General features: G+C 39.2%; 1 protein-coding gene across 1 annotated transcript; it reads left to right on the top strand.

The window, feature by feature from the left end:
• Positions 1-274: 274 nt before the first annotated feature.
• LOC140199711 (uncharacterized) lies at positions 275-21945 on the top strand. Its single transcript, XM_072262189.1, has 10 exons — positions 275-526; positions 2116-2227; positions 5467-5619; positions 7912-8067; positions 12363-12436; positions 12682-12879; positions 14644-14781; positions 16574-16663; positions 18990-19133; positions 21767-21945. Exons 1-10 carry the CDS (start codon positions 275-277, stop codon positions 21893-21895), a joined length of 1446 nt encoding a protein of 481 aa, XP_072118290.1. The 3' UTR covers positions 21896-21945.
• Positions 21946-23850: the final 1905 nt, after the last annotated feature.

Below are 23850 nucleotides of genomic sequence, written 5' to 3' on the forward strand. Positions count from 1 at the left end.
TTATGGATTATGAAGTGCTTTAGAGTGTTCTAAATTTGTGAAATACTCTCTATAGATAAGTGTTCCTTTTGATTTCCCCTTTCCTGAATTCCCTTGCATCAATTTCAGGAACTGAAAAATTCACTGTCACATACAAAAAGAGAAAGGGGCCCAAGGAATGAAACAACCTTGACATGCAATCATTTATCATCTTCTACACAAGACTATTGTGAAACAAACACAACAGCAACAAATGTAGATTGGTAATACAAGCCTTCAGTTCAGTAAGTCAGAAATGGAGCAGCAAGAGTCAGTGATCCAACAGGAGCTAGCAGGCAGAATCACTCTTTACTCCATGAAAGGATGTCTTCATTGCCGTTATGCAAAGAATCACCTGACCAATATGGGCCTCCCATTCTTTGAAGTCAATGTGGAGAAAAATCCTGTAATACACCAACAGATTATAGATCTCACTGGATGTCTTACTGTACCACAAATCTACTTTAACAACATCCATGTTGGAGGAAATGATGATTTTCAGAAGTTGGTAGGTAAAACTGATCACTTATTGCAGTATGGTAAGTTAATATGGCCTAGAACTTTATTCATATGATAGAATTCTAAACAAATAAAGTAGGTGTCCATTTTATTGAATCACCTTGTTCAGCACTCCACTCAGAACGGAGTCTACCACTGACTAAGTCAAAAATATTGGAAGTATTAAATATGAATGATAAACACAACAAACTAATTATTCCCATTCTGATATGTCTATCCACTGCACACATTTTAATTCCACGTCCCATTCCCATTCTGATATGTCTGTCCACGGACTCCTCTACTGTAAGGATGAAGCCACACTCAGGTTGGAGGAACAACACCTTATGTTCTGTCTGGGTAGCCTCCAGCCTGATGGCATGAACATTGACTTCTCTAACTTCTGTTAATGCCCCACCTCCCCTGTACCCCATCCTTTATTTATTTATTTATCTATTTATTTATTCTTTTTCTCTCTGTCCTTTTTCTCCCTCTGACCCTCTCACTATACCCCTTGCCCATCCTCTGGGCTTCCCCCTCCCCCTTTCTTTCTCCCTAGGCCTCCCGTCCCATGATCCTATCATATCCCTTTTGCCAATCAACTGTCCAGCTCTTGGCTCCATCCCTCCCCCTCCTGTCTTCTCCTATCATTTTGGATCTCCCTCTCCCCCTCCCACTTTCAAATCTCTTACTAGCTCTTCTTTCAGTTCGACCTGACGAAGGGTCTCGGCCCGAAACGTTAACTGTACCTCTTCCTAGAGATGCTGCCTGGCCTGCTGCGTTCACCAGCAACTTTTATGTGTGTTGGTTGAAACTAATTATCAGCTCCATGTATACCGTGGCCAGGAGGAATTAAACAAGGAGTTTCAATCTGCATGATTCCAAACAGGGTGTAGGTTTGTGAGATGAGGGTAGTTTTCCTGCTAACTTAAATACTACAAACTGGCTGTCCTTCACCACTGTTACAGTGAAGCCAAATGCAAAGCGAAAGGAAACCTCATATTCTACTCCGTAACGTACCACCTAATGATATGAACAATAATTTTTTCTTCTTTCAGTTAACTCACTCTCCTGTATTACTTTCTCAATTCCATCAGTCCATCCTCTGTTACCTTTTATCACACCTCTGCTCATTATTACATTCTCCTCCCTGCTTCCATCTGCCCATCACCCACATGCCTATCCACCAGAGTTTCTTCTTCCTTGCTGAACCTTTCCTACACCCCCCCATATGGTTCCATCTGCCCATCACCCACGTACCAAACCACAAGGGGTTTTTCTCCCTTGGTTCATCCTTCCTACCCCCTTCCCCATCAGGTTCCATCTACCCATCAACCCTCTCTTACATTTCTCCACCTATCATCTACCAGCATCTGGTTTGCCCCCCCCCACCCCTTCCTGCACGCTGCCTATCTTCCCTTTACGTTCTCTGTCCTGATGCAGGGTGTCAACCCAAAATGACACCCATCCCTAAGCATTTATAGATGCTGCTTAACCTAATGAATTCCTCCAGTAGTAAAGCAACATTTTTGATGTACCTGTCAGATAGTCACAATGCAATAACATGGTGAAATAATGAATCGCTTTTTTTCTCATCAGCCGCAAGGCGAGCTTGACAAGCTGATTGATCTGGTTAAGAATGAACCTGTACCTCCAGATGCTCCTCCAATCCCTGAACCGGAAGTTGTTGAAGAACAGGTGCAGAAGGAAGGTAGGAACAATGAAATTCCACAAACTCACAAGTGGTGAATATCAAGGTGAAGGCGTACCAGTCATGTATTGTAGCCATCTCTTTCTATCCAGGCTTTACATTGCTGCAGCTTCCATTGAAAATTCAAAGCAGAATGTTGAAAGGAAGCAGTAAGCTGTACACTCAGAGGCTACTTTAGTAGGTATGCCTATGTATTAATGCAAATATCTAATCAGCCAATTATGTGGCACAAACACAATGCATAAAAACATGCAGATGTGGTAAAGAGGTTCAGTTGTTGTTCAGACCAAATATCAGAATGAGGAAGAAATGTGATCTAAGTTATTTTGACTGTGTAATGGTTGTTGGTGCCAGAGAGGGTGGTTTGAGTATCCCAGAATTTGCTGATCACCTGGGATTTTCTTGTGCAATAGTCTCTAGAGTTTACAGAGAATGGTGCAAAAAACAAACAAACACACAAAAACATCCAGCGGGTAGGAGTTCTGTGTGTGAAAACACCTTGCTAACAAGAGAGGTCAGAGGAGAATGGCCAGACTGATTGAAGCTGACAGGAAGGTGACAGTAACTCAAATAAGCACATGTTACAACAGTTGTGTGCAGAAGAGCATCTCTGAGTGCACAACCTGTTGAATCTGAATGGCTACAACAGAAGAAGACCACAAACATACACTCAGTAGACACTTCATTAGGAACAGGAGGTACCCAGTTAAGTGGTCACTGAGTGTAGTTGCCATGGTTATATCATAGAAAGGGTGAATGTCATTGTGGACACCAGAACTTTGGTGATATGTTTTGCAAAAAAGAGAATTTGCTGTGGTATCGGGTTCTTGACGTGACTAAAGGAGGAAGAATGTTTGTTTAATCTGTTCATGAGTAGAGTACGTATATCTATGTGAAGCGTGGCAGATCAAAACATGTTTCAAAATAGACAATTGTTTCTGTGCAGGTGTGTGAACAGGTTCTGCTGCTTTGCAAAGCCAATGCAATGTAAAAAATTTCCTGGGTTTGGCCCTGGAATGGGAAGCCAACAACTAATTGTATTTCTTTCAATTATTCATACGATGTCAGTAATTCTGGAATGACTAGGAATTCAATGACGCTACTGGTGGTGTGGCTGCCTTACTGCTCCAGTCGGCTGGGCTCAGTTCTGATCTCCAGTGTCACCTGTGTGACGCTTTTACATTCTCACTGTGATATTCTTGTCATAGGTTCCCCTCCTCCCACGGTTCAAAGACATGTGGATTAATTGCTTACTGTAAATTGCCCCATGTGGCTGTTGGGAAAATCATGAATTGTTAATTGGCATGTGTAAGACCATAAGTTATAAGGAAATTGGAAATGAGCAGAGGAATGGAATTGTCCTAGGACTTCATGTAGATCAATATGTCAAAGGCCACCTATGTAACTAGAAATTATTGCCATTTGTTGTTAGTCTTCAGAAGATGCCAGTGAGCATTCTCCCTGACCCATTGCAATCTCACTGTGTTTTAAGTTCTCTGAAGCAAAAAAAAATGATATATATTTCTAAGTCAGGAAGTATGAAGACAGACTTGGAGATGGCATTCACAGCATCTTCTGCTCTTAACTATCCTGGTGATAGAGGTTGTGGTTTGGCTATTAATGGAGCCTTGATGAGGTGCTGTACTGATGGTGGAGAAAGTGAAAGTTTAGTATAGCAGATAGGGTGGCAATCAAAGCTTTAATGGTGTCTATTTCCTGAAGAGTAGTTAGAACTGAACTCATCCAGGAAAGTGGGGAGTATCCTGACTTGTGCTTAGTTACTAGTGGCAAGTCATTGGAGAGTCAGGAAACCCAGCACATGACCCTCTCTTGTATCCACCGAGCTTATGACAAAGTCAGATTGATTTTATTATCACTTTGCACAAGTACGTTTGTGCACAGGTAAAATGAAAAGCTCACTTGCAGCAGCATCACGGGCCCATAGTATCATATAGGCTACATTCAAGGAAAAATGTACATTAAACATGAAAAATACAGTTTTTTGACCAGAAGGCACAATTACAAACACCAAAAAAGTCCATTTTAATGCAAAGTGGTCAAAGTGTACATGGTGTTGCTAAACTGTGGTGATTAGGGTTTTGCCAGTTAGTTCAAGAACCAAATGGTTTGTTCAATTAAACTTATAATTAATGATGATCCAAAGTCTGTTGATCATGGGCAAATTTATTATCATAACACAAGTGAATATCAAATTAAATTATATCCAATGTGTGATAGTCAGACGTGAAATATGTAAGCTTACTTTTAGCTTTATGACTCAGCTCCTGTCCATGGTTGAAATGTGTAATTCTGTTTGCCAGTCCGAAGAGGTTCTGATTGTAACTGAAGTTCCTCACAAATATTATTTCAGATTGAGATTTTAAGAATGAAATACTTCACTCAATTCTGATGGCTATAAAGTATTACTTCCTTGTAGTGTCTCAAAATAACTTTGCTCTAATAACAGAAAATGTTTAAGGTATTCGCCAGCAGAGAAATGACCGTAGAATTAGAGATAAAGTTAACATTTCTGATTCATCAGAATATTGGCCTGAAAGTCTAACTCCGCTTCTTGTATGAAGCATAGGTAATCCAGAAAACTTGGTATTTAAAGAAATAGCGTTTTACAGAGTCATCATGTCAGAACACAGAAACAGGCCCATTTATCCATTGCCTCCATTCTGACCATCAACACCCTTCAACACAAATCTTACACTTTCTTCTTTCAATCCCATCACCTGCCCCTGCTGCCCACATACACTTTGGACATTTTACAGTAGCCAGTTAACCTAACACTAAGCGTGTGTTTGGCCATCTTGGATGAAACCAGAATACCTGTGGCAAAACCATTCATTCACAGGGAAAATATACAGACTATCCACAGACAGTGCCCAAGGTCAGGATCAAACCTGGATAAGGCAGCAGAACTGATTGCTGTTGATTTTGTTCAACAATTGAGAGGGAAACTTTATTTTTCGTTTTGGAGATTTAGTTTTTTGTTTGTGTTAAGGAAAAGTTTGCCACCACAAATAATGCTCTATTTGATTCTAGCTATTTATGTCAAACATAATCTGTACCTAATTACTGCAAAAGGTACAGGATGGCTTCTTTCAAAGAGACAGCAGGTATAATAGTATACAAACAGGCAACCTGTTCATGATTCACAGAATGCACATTTATGACTAAGCTTTAAAGCACCCACTGTTAAGATTAATGAATTTTTACTATTTGCTTTGTAGAACCAGTAAGTAAAGTAGATGAATATACAAACCTAATCATGGACTTCAAGGAAAGTGGGATTATTGGCAACAACTGGATCTGCCTCAAACTATACCAGGACACCTTTTCAGGGAAAAATTTTGTGAATTGGCTGGTCGATAATAGAAATATTGGTGAGTTTGCTAGATGAAAAATCCTCTACTTTTCATCAGTTGAAAAATGCTCAGAGGTCCTTTGATTTGATTGCAGCAGTTTGAGATGAGATTGTGATAGCTTCTAATGATAGCACAACCTCATGAGGAGGCTCCTGTCACATATTCAAAGGATATCCTGGTTACCACTAATTCAGTTATATTTCCATTTGTTTTACAAGCACACTCTGATGGAGAGTGCTTGGTATACACACTCCTTTATATATATATATATACACACACACTGCTTTGTCATTCTGCTGTCGCTGCACTGAGTGCACACACTCCACAGTCTTCCCTGGTCTATTCTCGTAATAGGTCTAAACCGAGCCGATGTGCTTGGGTTGGTTTTATGGTGCCTTTTCTGCCATACATGCAGAATATGCCATTTCTTTAGTAATGGGAATATATAAATGTTTCGTCATGGCTATTCCTCGAGGTTGAGGATGATGGTCTTCATTCTGAAGTGGCCCACAGAGCAAAGGCGCCTGTGAGTGTATTTGTTTAACATGTACTTGATGTTGCACTCCAAGAAGCACACGATACTTCACAAATCAACCAACTGATTCCAATGGCATGGAAACCACGACGATTGGAGCTGATGGATTTGTTGCAGCCTTCATCTGCCTTCACAACCGTTGAGTTCAAAGTAACTTCGTCCGCCTGTTCCACCTTTGAGGTTTTGGTTGGATTGTTCTTTGTCAGGGACCTCACCCTCGACCTTACCACCATGGGTGACCCTACCAGGAGCATAGCTCCAGACGGCATCACTCTTGGAATCTCAGGACCACACAAGCTTCTCCACGACAAGGTGACAGTCCACGGAGAAGATAAATGTTTACATATTGTTTGTGCACTGTATTTAAGGTAGATATTTCTGTTTATTTTGTAATATGATTGTAACTACATTGTGAGGTGCATCATATTCTAATTCATGTGTAGTCTTAAGTTAACTTTGTGGGTAATTAAAGATGGCATATCCTGCTGTTTAATAACCGGAGCTCTTTGCTCTCAGTAGGATAGAGAGGATCAGAGTTCCCAGGTGTTCACACTGCACAAAAATAGTATGGAGCTATCATTGTGTTTTCTGGTAGATACCTTTTTGTAAATATTGGCAGTTTTTATTCCACTATTTTCACTAATTTTTGTAAGTTAGGTTTTTAATGCAACACTCACAACACGCTGGAGGAGCTCAGCAGGTCAGGCAGCATCCGTGGAAAAGATCAGCCGACATTTCAGGCCAGAACCCTTCATCAGATTTTTAATGCACCTAATCAACACATTAGCAACTAAGTGACTCCAGCCATTTTCCTTTGGACATAGCCTTGTATCAAACACACACCCTGCAAGCATTAGTTTTCTAATGCATTATTGTTACAGTAGCTCTTAATTAAAAGTGACCACAAATTCAGACATTCACCTTTGGTTACCTGTACAAACTTGTGCCAGGGTATGGGTCAGTGGTAGTGCTAGATTTTGGAGGACTGAGATGGAAAGGCGCTTTGTGAGCAGAGTTATCTTGATTGGCCAGAGAACTTGAGGATTCTGTTCAATATAATGGAAAATATTTTTTCTCTCTGTTCCTCTCTCAGTAGTTGCCTAGATGGGTGTTGGCAAGGTCTCGGAGATCTACTGTGTGCTAGAAGCTGGAGACAGGAGAGTATGTGGAGGAAAGGAATGGAGGGAATGAGGCAGGGTATAAGGAACAGAACACTGGCTTCACTGAGAAAGGGAGAGAGAAAGTGGTCTCAGCCTGAGCAGAAAAAAAGATCAAGGGGTGGGAAGGGAATAATAAGTTACCAGATGGATAGTGAGGGGAAATCTTGAGCTGGTTGGCAAGGGGCACAAGGAAATCACATTCTCACTGCCAGCCGGTATCCAGATCTCCCTTTTGCTGATTGTGTAACACTACTTTGCTTTCCTACCCTACACCAAGTATCTCAATTCCCTCTTTGAGAAGTGTTAGATTCAAAAGTTTTTCTTCAATACAGGATGAACCATGAGATAGGGAAAGGGTTGTTGAGAGAATTGTACTTGATAGTGGTGGGGCAATAATGGTTGACCAAGGAGAGGCTATCCTTATTATTGATAAAGGATAACGGGACTTTAGAACTACTTTGATGTCATGTGCCTTACAGCAGAGTAGAGGAAAACTGAACTTATTTTTTTAAAATAAAATTTCTAAAATAACTTCTGAGTAGTTGTTTTGATTAGTAAACATATCTATAAGGAGTACTCATTCTTTTTTGTCCTTTGATCTGTATTTTAATATAGACAAATCTGCAGCGATTGACTTGGGAAGAGATCTGACAAATAGAAAGTTTTTAAATCCCTTGGCTGTAAAAGAATTTGAAGACAGCAATGCTCTGTACAGATTGGTGGAGCATGACTCTGTTGCTTCATTAAATGCCAAAATTGCAGCCTCTTCTGGTATGTAGCATTTTATTCCTTTTCTGCTCCTGTTCAGTGGAAGATCACCACCAGAACATATGATTTAAATGGGCAACATCCAATGCTCCTGACTGCTATCAGTAGTAAATGTGAATGACACTTTCCACATCCTATAATAATAATGGAAAACATCTTCAATTCCAATAAGAAATTTAATCATCTATCATTGTATGTACATATTTTCTTTTCTTGTTTCAACCATAGTCAATGTCCTTGACCAACAGTAAAGAGATTGCCGAGTAATTTTATTTATTTATTTAGAGTTACCGCACTGAACGAGCCCTTCCGGCCCAAAGAGCCACACCGCCCAACAACCCATCTATTTAACACTAGCCTAATTGCAGGACAATTTATAATGACCAATTAGCATACTCACTGGTAGGTCTTTGGACTGTGGGAGGAAACCGGAGCACCTGGAAGAAACCCACGCGGTCATGGAGAGAAGGTACAAATCCCTTACAGATGGTGCCGGAATTGAACTCTGAACTCCGATGCCCCAACTGTGATAGAGTTTCACTAATTGTTACGCTACCCTGGCACCCAAAATAGACACTGCAAAAAAATTGGGAAGTAATTAGAAGCAGTGTACACGTTCAACTTTGAATTTGGGTGAATGTTTAACAATTCATTTTCAGGAACATCATTGGCAAAACCAACATTTATGGCCCATTCCTAACTGCTCTTGAGAAGATGGCAGTGAGCTGTCTTCTACAGTGACTTGCAGTCCTTCAGCTGAAGGTTACAATACCTTTGAACAGGGAATTGCAGGATTTAGACCTATTGATGATGAAGGACTAACAATATATAGTATGTCCAAATGAGAGTGTTGAGCAGCTTGGAGGAGAATCTCTGTAATGTTAAGGAGGACTAGTTTTTATCCAGTTCTTTTAACCTATGTGCAGAGATAGTGAGAGGGCAGAAATAAATAACTTAATCCTGCACTGTTGCACAAAAACTGTGTCTCTGTAATCAATGTTCCCTCTAAGCTGTGCGCTTGTGCATGCACACACACACACACACACACACACACACACACACACACACATTTTGGTACTAGTGCACAAAAGGTTGTGACCCTCGACTTTATTGCCATGTTAAGTGTATTTCATGATCGTACACAATCACATTTTCTTTTCTGGTTTCTGATGTGGACGGTATTGATAACATGGAGTTTGCAATGATTTGTCTGCAGATTTTAGAACAGGATTATTTACACTGTTTTTATTGAAGAAAATATTCAGTGTGCTCACGTTGTTGTCACTGGGCAAAATATTGCACAGTACAAGATTTTTGTGCACACTATCATTACAAATCAGAAGGAACATTGTTTACAATGGTTACTTATTTAAAAGCACGCTTAAAGTTTCAAGTGTTTTTAAATAATCTTTTATAGACTTGGCTTTTTTCATTTGTAAATGTTTTCACGGGATCAGCAGTCTTTTTCAAATAGCCACAAGGATACCTCCTACCAAGACTGAAAAGCCTTTGTCAAATTTGCCTTCTCCACTGCCGTGTTTCTCCTGATTTTGAACCTCCAAGCAGACAATCACTTCAGGGTAGGGATTCTGGCGATCAATAGAGCTATTGTCTTTGTTCCTAACTCGTGTAAGTGTCATAGTCATCGATTCATAGCACAGAAACAGGTCCTTTGGCCCAATTGATCTATGCTGACAAATGCCTGCCTGAGTTAGACCAATTTGCGTGGGTTTGGCCCATATCCCTTTAACCTTTTCATGTTTATGTACCTACCTGGATATCTTTTAAACCTCTACCCACCTTTACCACTTTCTCTGGCAGCTTGTTCCACATACGCCACCCTCAGGGTGTAAAATCTGTCCTTTCATGTCTGCTTGGAGCTCCACCTAGTGCTCTGGGTCATCCTGATGCATCTGCTCTCCCTGCCTCACTGAGACCGTTTAAAATTCCTGCATTCCTGGTTATCAGCCACCCGGTGCTGTCCAGTATGTCAGTGATTCACCCTACATTGTCCCTTCTACTTTCCCCTTTCGGGTTGATATTAACTCCATCTGGCCTTCTCACTTCCCAGTCTCTTTGAGCTCCCCCACTCAGGGTAATTTCAGTAGCTCACTGCCTTCTCACTTCAGTACGGCTTGAGCACTTGACTCTGCCTTCTCACTGTCTGATCCGCTCGATCCCCCAACCGCTTTTCTCCTTTTCCAGGTGATTTGCGCTTCCACCCTGCATTCTTCTTATCAAGTCACCTTTAACTCCGCCATGTCCCTTTTACATTGGTTTCAGATCCACCTTGTCCCTTTCAGGTCTGATTTAGCTCCACTTGTCTCTTTCACATCAAACTAAGCTCAATTCCACCTCCTTTCGCGAGCAGCTTGAGTTTAACTTTGCTGTGTCCCTCTCAGATTTGCTTTACCCCTGCTTTCCTTCAAGGGTGGCTGGAGCTCTTCTGGTCCACTGCAGTTCCCACCACTGGCCTTCCCCCTGTTTTATCCACTTGAGCTGCCACCACTGGCCTTCCCCCCATTTCATCCACTTCCCCTTGTTTCGTACACTTGAGTTCCCTGTTATGTCCACTTGAGATCCACCTGGCTTTCTGCTTGTCACGTCTGCTTGAGATCCACCTGATCTGTTCTCCCACTACATCTTCTCCCTTTCCTCCCTATCTGGTCCATTTAAGCTTAACCTTGGTTCCTTCAACGTCTACTTGTGCTCTTACCCGCTGGTTCTGCCTTCTCCTTTTCAAGGTGAAAATTTCCTACTCTGCCTTCTCTTTGCTAGGACAGCTTGAGCTCCTATCTCTCTTTCAGGTCTGCTTTGGTTCGGGTCTGTATTAACTGCATCACATCTTCTCCTCAGAAAGGTGGTTTGAGTTCAACCTTGGTTTCTTTCAGGTCTGATTGAGCTCTCGCCATTTCTTCTCCCTACCAGGCCAGGTTCAACTCAACTTTGTTGCATTAATTTCAGGTTTATAGCCATTCCACTCACTTTGTGGTATGTTTTAGTTCCTTTTGGGTTTGGCCCTATCAGGGCAGCCTGAGCTTCCAGCACATCACCTTTCTTTCCTCCCTATCTAGTCTGCTTGAGTTAACACCACATCCTCTCCCTACACAGTTTCAGTTCAGCTTTGCTGTGTGGGAGGGTGGATGAAGTAAGAAGCAGGGATAGTTGGAGATTCCTTCTTCTTCAGCCTTTTATCTCTTCCTCCTATTCCCTCCTGGCTTCTTTCAGCGGAACAATTATTGTTTTAAGTGTGGCACAATGACACAAGAAACTACACTAAGACAAGTGACAAAAATATAACTCAAAGACCTGGGTTTCCCATTGTACTTTAAAGAAGTAAAGAACTAGTGAGGCATAGAGGTGCTGAGAGTGAAACTTGGAACATGGAGATGGAGTGCAATCGTAGGATGAAGGTGTTCAGAAATATGAAGAGATCATCTTCTGAAGAACAGAGATATCATTTGGTCTATAACTGGGAAAGATTTCTGAGGCCAAATCACAAACAAGGGAAGATCTGCAGATGCTGGAAATCCAAGCATCTTGGCCTAAAACTTCAACTGTACTTCTTTCCATAGATGCTGCCTGGCCTACTGAGTTCCTCCAGCATTTTGTGTGTGTTGCTAAGATTTCAGAGGTGTAGGGAATGGAGGCTAAAAAGTGATCAGTAACTAAAGCTGAAAATTTTAACAGCAAAGTTCAAAGTTAAAAATAAATGTATTATTAAAATACATATATGACAGCATATACAACCCTGAGATTCATTTTCTTGTGGGCATACACAATAAATCCATAATAGAATAATAACCATAATAGAATCAGTGAAAGACTACACCAACTCAGCTGTTCAACCAGTCTGCAAAAGACAAGAAACTGTGCAAATACAAATAGAAGCAAATGATAATAATAAATAAATAAGCAATAAATATTGAGATGAAAAGTCCAGAGGCTGTGGGAGCATTTCAATGATGGGGAGGTGGTGAAGTTGAGTGAAGTTATTCCCTTTGGTTCAAGAGCCTGATGGTTTAGGGGTAATAGCTGTTCCTAAACCCGGTGGTGTGAGTCCTGAGCCTCCTGTCCCTTCTCCGTGAAGGTAGCGGCAAGAAAAGAGCATGACCTGGGTGGTGGGGGTCCCTGATGATGGATGCTGCTTTCAACACATCGTGTAGGCGTGCTCAATGGTGGGGAGGGCTTTACTGTGATGAAGTGACTGTATCCACTTCTTTTTGTAAGCTTTGTTGAAGCAGAATCTCATATTTGTTTCTAATAGTAACACGCTGAAATAATCTGTCAAATTTCAGTTTTTCAATATTTGGAGATCATGAAAGATTTACTTGCAAAGTTGTTCTCAGAACACATTACATCAGACGGCAAGGTTAGTCAATACTTCCTTTTTAAAATCCTATTCTCTTGCTAAACAATTTAAAATTTTCTATTCCTATCTAAAACTTCAACTTCTGTTAAATAAAGAGCTAAACAGCTCTTTAAATGTTACTGATTCTTGTAATTATTTTATAGATAGCTTTAGCTCATTTGGTTTGATGATAGAGTAAACATAGGTTTCTTAGTTGCAGATATGTCCAAAATTATAATTAACAATTTCATTTTTCTTTATTGCAGATAGTAGATTATCAATCCATGGCTGCAAATCCAGTTTTTGAGGAGTATTGTCAACATACAACACAGTTACAGCATATCGATATTAGCAGTCTCAGTAGGATAAAGAAGCTGGCATTCTTCATCAACCTGTACAATATATTAGTCATTCATGGAAATATTAAGAGCGGACCTCCGAGAAATGCATGGCAAAGATATCAAGTATGATGGCAGACGTAGTCTTTACTTGTTCTGAGCACATAGATATCTTTTCTTCCATAGAGACGTTGCTTCCTAGAATGGGTTCACGTGCGAGTCAGGTCAGGAAGTGATATGAAAAGCAGTAAAAGCCAGGGACACTCAGCAGGGTCAGTGATTTGACCCTCAACAGGTCAGGTTGCACGTGTGGAAACAGAAGCTGAGTAATGTTTCAACCAAGTTAAAACCACTTTCTCCAGGACTGGGATAAAGAGAAAACATTTAGTTCAAGTTCCCAGTAAAGAGACAAGTGATGTTTTCTTTATCCAAACTTTTAGAGTTAGTATTTATAAAGTCTTGGAGCATACAGCACAGAATCAGGCCCTTCAGCCCTTCTGCCCCATGCTAGCCAAGTTCTCACTTAAGCAAGTTCCATTTGCTTATTTTTAGCCTAAATCTCTCTAAACCCTTCCTATCCATGTAATTCCCCAAGCGCCTTTTAGATGTTCTTAATATACAGTACCTGTCGCAACCACTTCTTCTGGCAGCTCATTTCATATAAAGACCACCCCTTAGGTGGAAAAGTTGCCCCTTAGGGTGCTATTTAATCTCTTCCCTCTCACCTTAAAAGTATGGACTCTATAGTTCTTGGTTCCCCCAGCCCTGGGGAAAAAAGACAGGGTGCATTAGCTATTACTTAGCTGAGTGCATTAACCCTACCAATGCCCATCATTAAGATCACCCTCTCATTCACCTGTTTTCCAATGAATAAAGTCCTACTCTCCCAAACTTCTTTCTATAACTCAGTTCCTCAAGTCCAAGTAACATTCTCTTTAATCTTTTCTGTACACCTTCCAATTAGTGGTATCTTTCCAATAGTAGAGCAACCAAAACTGAACACAATCTTTCAAATACTGTATGCCCTCATCTATGATTTGTACAACTACAAAATAACATCCTAACTTTGTACTCAATGCCCTGACTGATGGAAGCAAGAATACCCAAAGCCACCTTTACTACCCTGTCTATCCGTGACGCCAATTTCTGCAATCTATCTACTCCTAAGTCCCTCGGTACTACAGTGCTCCTGGGGCCTTACCATTCACTGTAAGATTCCTACCCTGATATGTCTTCCCAAAATGTGACACCTCGTACTTATCTAAATTAAACTCCATTTGCCATTCCTCAATCCACTTACCCAGCCGATCTAGATTCCTCTGTATTTTCTGGCAACCATTTTATCTGTCATTTACATAGTTTATTAAAAGGACAAAATAAACAGATGGTGGCCCATCATGCCTGTGTCAATGTTTTGAAACTCAATATATAAAGGCTCCATCATTTGTTTTTTACCCCCCCCCACATAATTCTTCCTTATATTCATTTCCTTTTGAAGGTGATAGCTAAAACTTTATCTAGCAGTCTGTATTAGTTGGTGCATTTGAAATCCTAAATATTTATTGCATAAAGGACACCTCCAGACCTTTTTGTTAATTGATAGAAATCTGTGTCCTCAGGTTATTGAAATAACAGCCATTAGAAACAATTTTTCTTTGTTTACTCCATCTAGTTTTGCTGTGATTTTAAACACCTCTTTCAGATATCTCCTCAATCAAGAATTATCCCTCACCACATTTGCTGTCTTCTGATTGAAGATGTTGAACAGATCAAATGCCATATTAAAAGAAATATAATAATTTATTTTGAGGAGTTTTCTGAAGTGGATACTTTTTTATTTGATTTATGTTTATAATAATGTCCTCTGAAATCAATTTTGTACCATTTCAGTTTTTTAATTCCATAAGTTACAAGATTGGTGGAAAGGTGTTTTCGCTGAATGATATTCAAAATGGTGTACTTCGTGGTAATCGAAAAGGTCCAGCTCAAGTTACAAAACCATTCTCAAAAAATGATCAACGTCTTAAGGTTGCTTTACTGCTTGAATATACTGCTGAATTTATATAAATAAGTTAACTCTGTTGATTAATGTCCTTAAAATAATTATAATGATTATTCCAGCACTTGAACTTTTTGGTGAATTGTCTTCTTTGATTGCAAGTCCTAGTCTTTGTTATGTTTTCTCCAAATCTCAATCTTATAAGATGATCTAGGTATCATCAGGAATATATGTTTTTACTTTGCCTGGATTGTAACTGTCCCATCAAATCATTACAGCAAAAATCTCACTAAAAATCAAAAGGAAATTTGGCAATGTGGGATATTTGGCCAATATATGAGCAAGTTCCAAAAAAATTATCTGGTAATGCCGCAAGTGCTTGAATTATTGGGTTTATCAAAATTTCAAATCACCAGTGATTGAATACTTTAAACAATAAAGGATCAAAACAACTTACTTCGAAAGCTAGTCTATGAGAGTGCCATGCTTATTTTGCTCTTTAAGGCAATACTACATAGAATCTGTAATAATTGAATGTATCAAACTTTCTTCCATTTTGCACAGAGTTTCATCAATGCAAAGTGGATTTTTATAGAGGCTCTACTTGACCATTGAGCAGAAAATTAATGTCAACTATATTCTATAATATAATCTTTGATATAAACTAATTTCACTGTTTTAAAACACAAACCAGAGATAATCTGCAGGTGCTGGAAATTCAAGCAACACACACACAAAATGCTGGAAGAACTCAGCAGGCCAGGCAGCATCTATGTAAAAGAGTACAGTCAACGTCCCGGGCCAGTGAAGGGTCATGGCCCGAAATGTCAACTGTCTTCTTTTCCATAGGTGCTGCCTGGTCTGTTGGGTTCCTCCAGCATTTTGTGTTTTGTCACTGCTTTAAAAATACAGTTTCACAACTTAGGTAACCCAAAAACTCAACAACTTTATTATCTAGAAACTGAATCAATCTACTTGGGAGGTTTTGGGTATATGTATGATGATGCAAATGTTAGAAATTCCCTTTCATGGTCCATGATCCATGAACCAGTCCTCACTGGGAGATTAGAACATTGACAAACTTCTATAGATGCATGGTGGAGACTATATTGACTGGTTGCATCACAGTCTGGTCCCCGTGAATTGAAAATCCTACAAAAAGTAGTAGATATGGCCCAAACCATCACAGGTAAAGCCCTCTCCACCACAGAGCACATCTATATGGAGCATTGCTGCAGGAAAGTAGCATCCATCTTCAGTGAATTTCACCACCCAGGTCATGTTTTCTTCTCACAGTTGCCAGCAAAAGCTACAGGAGCCTCAGGATTCATACCACAAGGTTCAAACAGTTATAACCTCTCAACCATCAGACTGTTGAACCAAAGGGGGTAACTTCACTCAATTTTACTTGCCCTATCATTGAACTGTTGCCACAACCTGTGGACTCACTTTCAAGGATTCTTCATTTCATATTCTGGATATTTATTGCTTATTTATTTATTTTTATTTTTATTTTTTTTTCTTTTGCCATGGACTCGGTCAAAGGGCTTAAATCTATTTACAGATGAGATGATGATTTTTTAAAAAAATATTACTTACTGTGCTTATTGTTCATGATGGAGACTCCTCTTCAGTGAAGTTATCAAAAGAAGATTGATTAATTGCTTTGAGCAACAGATCAAATAATTCCTAAAGCATGACCTTGAGGGTCTAATTACTTGGCATTTTCATCATTCATTCAGCTCCCTCTGCCCTTGGCACTTAATGGTGTTTTACTTTTGCTATCTGAAATGCACTGTAACACCTTCTTTAATTTTTCAGGTTGCACTGGAGGGGGTAGAGCCACTTATTCATTTTGCTTTGAACTATGGAGCAATTAGCTGCCCTCCAATCAAGATTTACGCTGCCGAGGTTTGTTCCAATTACCATTTTAAACCATGTTCTCAAGCTGATTCCACAACCTATGGACTCACTTTCAAGAACTCTACAACTCATGTTCTCAGTCTTATTTATTGATTATTAATTGTTTTTGTATTTGCACAGATTGCCTCCTTTTGCACATTAGTTGTCTGTCAGTGCTTGCGTACAGTTTATTTATTGATTCTATTGTTTTTTTTATTCCACTATGGTTGCCTGCAAGAAAATAAATCTCCTGGTAGTATATGGTGACATAAATGTACTTAGATGATAAATTTACTTTGAACTTTGGCCTGTCCCCTAAAACCCTCACTAATTTTTATAGATGCACCGTAGAAAGCATTCTTCTAGTGTGCATCACAACCTGGTATGGAAGTTGTCCTGTCCAAGACCGGAAGAAGCTGCAGAAGACCATGAACATGATGCAGCGCATCACACAAACCAATCTTCCATCCTTGGACTCACTTTACACCACACGCTGTCGGAGCAGTGCTGCCAGGATAGTCATGGACGCGACCCACCCAGCCAACACACTTTTCATCCCTCTTCCCTCTAGGAGAAGGCTCAGGAGCTTGAAGACTCGTACAGCCAGATTTGGGAACAGCTTCTTTCCATCTGTGATAAGACTGCTGAACGGATCCTGACCCGGATCTGGGCCGAACCCTCCAAGTATCCGGACCTGCCTCTCGGTTTTTTTTGCACTACCTTACTTTCCTTTTTCTATTTTCTATTTATGATTTATAATTTAAATTTTTAATATTTACTATTGATTTGCACTCCAGGGAGCGCAAAGCGCAGAATCAAATATCGCTGTGATGATTGTACGTTCTAGTATCAATTTTTTGGTGACAATAAGGTATAAAGTATAAAGTATAAAACTTTAAACTTTGAACATTTGAAAGTTTTCACTTTCTGGTGTTGTCTCCTTATTTAGGATGCATTTTACCAATGACTTATTTTATGTTGCAATTTTTAAATCTCATAAATGACTGCCTGAATTTTCCAACAGTCTTTTTTCTTTTCATATAATTTGATGATATCAGAATATTATTTTGACATTTTAAATCATATTCTGATGTGATGGAAAGTTTAAGTCTATACTTGATGGCCTAATTGACAAAGAAGGGCAAATAATGGTCCAGCAGGATACACTTCCTCATGACACAAAGAATGTGGATGCTGAAATCTAGAGTAAAACATAAAATGTTGAATAAACTTTGTGTGTTGCTCCAGGTTCTTCTGTCTGAATTTTGTTGCTCCCCTACAAAGTCCCTTCAAGGTATGCCCACTTTGAAGAAGTTCTCCTCCTCTCTTTGGCAGGAGGTCTGTAAGACCCTGTCTCACTGCTCCCCCTCTTCAACCACACTATCACCCAGACTCACTACTAAAACATGTCTTTCCTTTGTACTGATCTCCACCGCCTTCTTGTCTTGTGTGGCTTCCAACTCAACTTCCATACCTCCGATTGTGGTCCCAGCCAAGATCTAAAGTATTTCTGGTGCTATTTCCAATCTCCACTCCCCAATCTGCCTGTCACACCTCCTCAAATGGATCCATTTGCCAGCTCTTGCTCCACCCTTCCCTCCATCTCTTTATTGTGGCTATCTCCCCAGTATCATTCAGTCCAGATAAAGGGTCTCAACTTGAAATATTGACTGATATAAATGCTGCCTGGCTGTCTGGATTCCTCCAGCAGTTTGGGTGTTGCAGGAGACATTTGCTCCTCTGGCTAACTTGAACTGGTTAGCTGATGAACTCAGAACGCAGAATTATAAAATGAGCTATGTTGCAATGTTTAAAGAAAATTTGGAGATTGATAACAGAATGTCCAGGCTCATTTTAAAGTGTATCTATAAAGGAATGTCCAATTTGCCCAAAATTTCATACTAATTTCTTTTTCATCATGTTAGCTGATTTCAACTTGGGTATAAATAGCCTTTGGGTCCCAAAGTCACTGAAAGGCAAGGGCTGTCAGGGCTTCTGAATGGCTCCTGTAAGGATTACACATTCCCATGTATTGTCTGAAGGTGAAATCAAGCTCTGTACTTTTCTCTGCCGTAGTTAAATGAGCTTCCTGTAGGCAATTAGCTTCTCACAGTCCATGGTACACCTGAAATCCTATCCAAAATGAGTAAAATCCTGAAGGGGTTCCAGAGCCTGTATTATTTATAGGCATGTATAATGTAGTTATTTTAAATTACTTGGTGATACGTGACTTTCAGATACAAGTCAAAGCTGCCAAAATATATTTGGATGGATAGCAGAAAGCAGATGGTGTAGAACTTTGCAACCAAAACTGTGCTTTAATCCCCAATTCCAGGATGTTGACAATCAACTAAAGATTTCAGCTGAAGCTTTTCTTGACTGCGCTGATGGCTGCCAAGTCAATGTATCGAGAAAGGAAGTTGGTCTCAGTCAAATTTTTAAACAGTATAAGATTGATTTTGGTGGAACAAATGAGAAGGTAAAATATTCATGTTGACTTCCAAACTATGCTCTTGAACTAATTGAAAAGAACTGATGACAAAGTATACAATTTTCATAAAGCATCATGGTTTAAGACAATTTTTATCCATATCAATTTATTGATTAAAATGTTCAAAATTAACACAGATTCAATTAAGAAAAAATAATCACATTTCATGGTTTTAATAATGGAAGATACTTAACCTTACATGAAGGTAACTGTTAGTAGCAATTAGCTTAAAAGTAATAAAAATGGAAAAGTTTAGTTCAACTCTCCACACCAACTCACCCAAAGCATTCCCATTAATTGGCACACTAATTACCACTCTAAATATTCATTTGTTTCAACATCAGCATACCATCCAAGCCCATAAACTGATCCATCAAGAATGAGAGAGCAGCCACGTGCATGGGAACACCATCCCCTACATTTTCTCCACCAAGTCATACGGTATACTGACCTAGAAACAAACACTGAGAATTTAATCCCATCACTTTTTTTTTCCAGAGTTAATTAGATTGGGCAGTGAATGATGGTTTTGATAATAATGGCCACATCCTGAAGACTTGTAATTTTTGCAATTCTTTTGAGTGAGTCTGTTGTCAAAAATAACGTGGATAGATAAACTGTCGTTAACTTATTTAGCATGATTTGTACTCCATGGCTTTATTTTAAGGTCCCATTAGTAATGACACCAACCTTAGAATTCAAGCTTTGCAGAGCTTGATAGTTATAAGTTTGTTCTAGGCTACAGAATTATATTAATCAGATGGTAATCTGAGTAAGATAATAGCAGATGGAATTTTATACCTGTCAACTTGTCAGATCTAATAGGGACACATACAATCAATGATTGGGCTCTGGGGAGTTTAGAGGTACAAAGGGACTTTGGTATACAAGTCCAAAGTTTCCTGAACATGGCAGCACAGATAGATGGGGTGGTGAAGAAGGCATACATGATGATTGCCTTCATTAGCTGTGGCATAGATTACAAAAAGCAAGGAGGTCATGGTACAACTTTATATAGCATTGCTTAGATCACAGCTGGAATATTGTGTGCAGTCAGGTCACTGGATGTGATTGGACTGGAGAGGAGATCCACTGAGATGTTGCCTGGAATAAAAAATTTCAACCATAAGGAGAGAATGCGTAGGGTGGTTTGTTTTCCTTGCACACAACTGAGGTGTGCAGAACTGTGGCAGGCAATGAGAGAGTGAAAAACTGCTCCCCATGACGGAGATGTCCAAAACCATAGGGCATAGATTTAAGATGACGATTAAAGAGATTGAATGAATATATTTTTTCACCCAAGGGTGATTAAAATCTGGAATGCATTGTCTGAGAAAGTCAGGGAGGCAGGTACCTTCCCAACATTTAAGAAGTTTCTGGATGAGCACTTGAACTGTCTAGGCACAACAATCTATGAAGTGCTGGAAAGGATTAGCCTAGACAGGACTTGATGGTCAGCATGATCTGATGGGCCCGTTTCTGTGCTGTATGATTCTATGCCTTCCACTGTATCGAGTTAGAAAATGTCATTTTCACTAGATCACCTGACACCCATGTTTGGCAAAGTGCTGCAATCATAGACACAGGAGCAGAATTAAGTCATTTTGCCCATCGTGTCTGCTCCACTATTCCATCATGACTGATTTATCATCTCTCTCAACCCCATTCTCTTGCCATCTCCCTGAAACCTTTGACCCCCTAACTAATCAAGAACCTATCAATCTTTGCTTTAAATCCACACAATGACTTGGCCTCCACAGCTGTCTGTGTAAATGAATTCCACAGGTTCACTACCCTCTGGCTAAAGAAATTCTTCCTCATCTCAGACCTAATTGGACATCCCTCTATTCTAAGGCTGTGCTCTCTGGTCCTAGAGGAAACAAATCATAAGAACATAAGGAATAGGAACAGATAAGTCCTTTATCTTTTATTCATTTTACAGGATTGGAGCATTTCTAGCAAGGACAGAATTTGTTGCTCATCTAATTGCTGTTGAGTAGGTAGTGTTGAACAGCTGCAGCCCCTCTGGTGAAGGTACCTCCACAGTGCTTTTGGTTGTGGAGTTCCAGCTTTTAAACCCAGTGACCATGAAGAAACAATGATAGGTTATGAGGATCATTGAGAGCATGGTAACAAGACACATAGAAAATCATAATATAGCAACAACCTTCTAGGAAAAGAAATATGTTTCCTAAATCTAATAGAATATTTTGAACATGTTACTAACACCATAGATAAGTTTGAAAGGACTGCCACATAGAAAATAATCAATTCTATTATTTTAAAAAAGCATATAAATCCTCTTTGATTTTCACCATCACTCTGTTATTGAGAATATAAATTAATTGGTTCAATTTTCAAGATTTTGTGTGCATATCAGTAGATTGCATGTATGTATTTAAATGTAAAAGGAAACTGATTGGATGTCAAGTTCTCAGTTGTCCTGAAGTGATAAGGTTTGATTAAAAAGGTAATTTCTCACTGTCAAAAAAGTGATAATTTCTCAAAGATTAAAACTTGCTTCACCCTTATTTATTTCTACAATTGAACCTAAAATATTCCTGAAAGTAAGACAATATATTATCTGGTTGAATGTATTTGTAATTTGATCATTTGTACAGTTGCTGAAATGGGTGTTGGAGCATCTCCAAGATTCACCAAAGAAGAAAGCACTGAAAGAACTCCTAGACCATGGAAAAGTCAAAATTGTTTATTTTCTATTTGATTGGTCAACGAATTCTAAAGACTGATGATAAGAGGCATTGAAAGCTATTGGCTCCGTTACATTCACCATCCAGTGATCCTTACCAATATTGTCTAATATTTTTTGTTGTTGTGTTATGCTATAGATTTATCAACCATCAGGGTGTTTGGAATAAATATCTGCAAGCACCTTAGTATTCATTACAGTTTGTTACAGTACTTTGCTCTCTTATGCAATTGTATGACATAATGCAGAACTCATGTCTTCAAAAACAGTCTAAGCTTGATGTTTTAGTCATAAAAGAATAACTAGAAGGAATAATAGCTTCAATTTTTTTCTCCTCTGACTAAAACGGTATGGAATATGTCAATTCAGCCAAATGTTTTTCAGACTGATATTACCATCTCCCTAACTATTTTCTTGTGAAGACCTTCATGATGAATTATCTGCTAATATAACTGTAACAAGTACCTTAGTGTTTGCATGTCAGCTACGAAAGGTTGTATGGATATAACAACTGACTTTCTCAGACTGCCAATAAAGACAGTGCAAGACAATTAATTTCAACTATTTAATTTCAGTTTTATTGAATATTTTAGAAAAAGGCCTCTTTTATTTATTAATTCATTTTCAGCATCCAAGGATCACAGCAGAGGTTAACATTTATTTCTCATTCTTAAATGCCCTTTGGGAAATGGTGATGAGCCACTTTCTTCGAGCTTTCAAGTTAGTTCTTCAATGTTGTTGGAGAGGGAGTGCCAGGATTTAAGCCCATAGACGATGAAGGATTAGGAATATATTTCCGAGTCAGGGTGGTGTGCAACTTGAAAGGGAACATGCAGATTATGATGTTCCCAGGTGCCTAAAGCCCCCAGCATTATAGCTTTTAGACGTTGTAAGTTTGTGAATGCTGTGAGAAATGGAAAAATTAAGCTACAAACAGTGCAGAATTTGTCCAATCTTAGAGAGCTTTTTTGAGGAAGTTATCAAGAATTTTGATGAAGAAAAGTTAGTGGTCTTTGTCTACATGGACTTTAGCAAGGTCTTTGACAAAGTCCACACGGGAGACTGGTTCGGGAGGTTAAATCATTTGGCATTCAGGATGAAGGATTTGTCATTGCTAGAGAGCGGTAGTAGATTGACTTTATTTGTACAAGTACAATGAAGCGTACAGTGAAGTGTGCCAAGTGCATCAAATAAAACCAGCAAGATTGAGCTGGGCAGCCTGCAAGTGTTGCCACACTTCTGGTGCCCACCAAACATGCCCCAAACTCACTCACTACCCATTTGTCTTTTTGGAATGTGAGAGGAAACTGTAGCACCGAGAGGAAATCCATGTGGTAGCAGCAGGAACTGAACCCCAATTTTACAGCTGGCGTTGTAATAGCATTATGCTCACCACTTCGCTAGCATGCCATCCCATAACGGGAAGCCTGTGATCACTGGTGTGCCACCGCAATTGCTGTATCCATTGTTGTTTATCTTTCCAATATTTTTATTAGTTTCTACATAGAAAAATACAGAGTACAAGAAAATATATATAAAAGGTCAAAAAAAATTTTAAAAACTATCAATTACGTTATATCTATTCATAATAACCATCTCATTACCCCGTATTCATGTAAGTTAATCAATAATTATATTGAAATATACAATTTATTACCAAAAAAAAAAGAATCGAACCCCTAACCCCTACCAAGACCGAAGCTGTTTATTAAGGAGAAAAAGGTAAAATACTTTCTCATATAATAAAAAATAATAATAGCCAACATCTGAATTTAAACAATGAATAATTCAGAAAAGGTCCCCACAATGTTCGAAAGTCTTGACAAGATTCAGAAATTGAACAACGAACCTTCTCTAAATCTAAGCATGACATAACGTCGCATAACCATTGAGCATAAGTAGGAGGAAAACATCTTTCCATTAAAACAAAAGTGCCCTCCTAGCTATAAGAGAGCTAAAGGTCAAAACATGTAAATCAGATGTCTTCAGCTTGAT

Source organism: Mobula birostris, chromosome 6 (genome assembly GCF_030028105.1).
Source record: "Mobula birostris isolate sMobBir1 chromosome 6, sMobBir1.hap1, whole genome shotgun sequence".
Classification (NCBI taxonomy): domain Eukaryota; kingdom Metazoa; phylum Chordata; class Chondrichthyes; order Myliobatiformes; family Myliobatidae; genus Mobula; species Mobula birostris.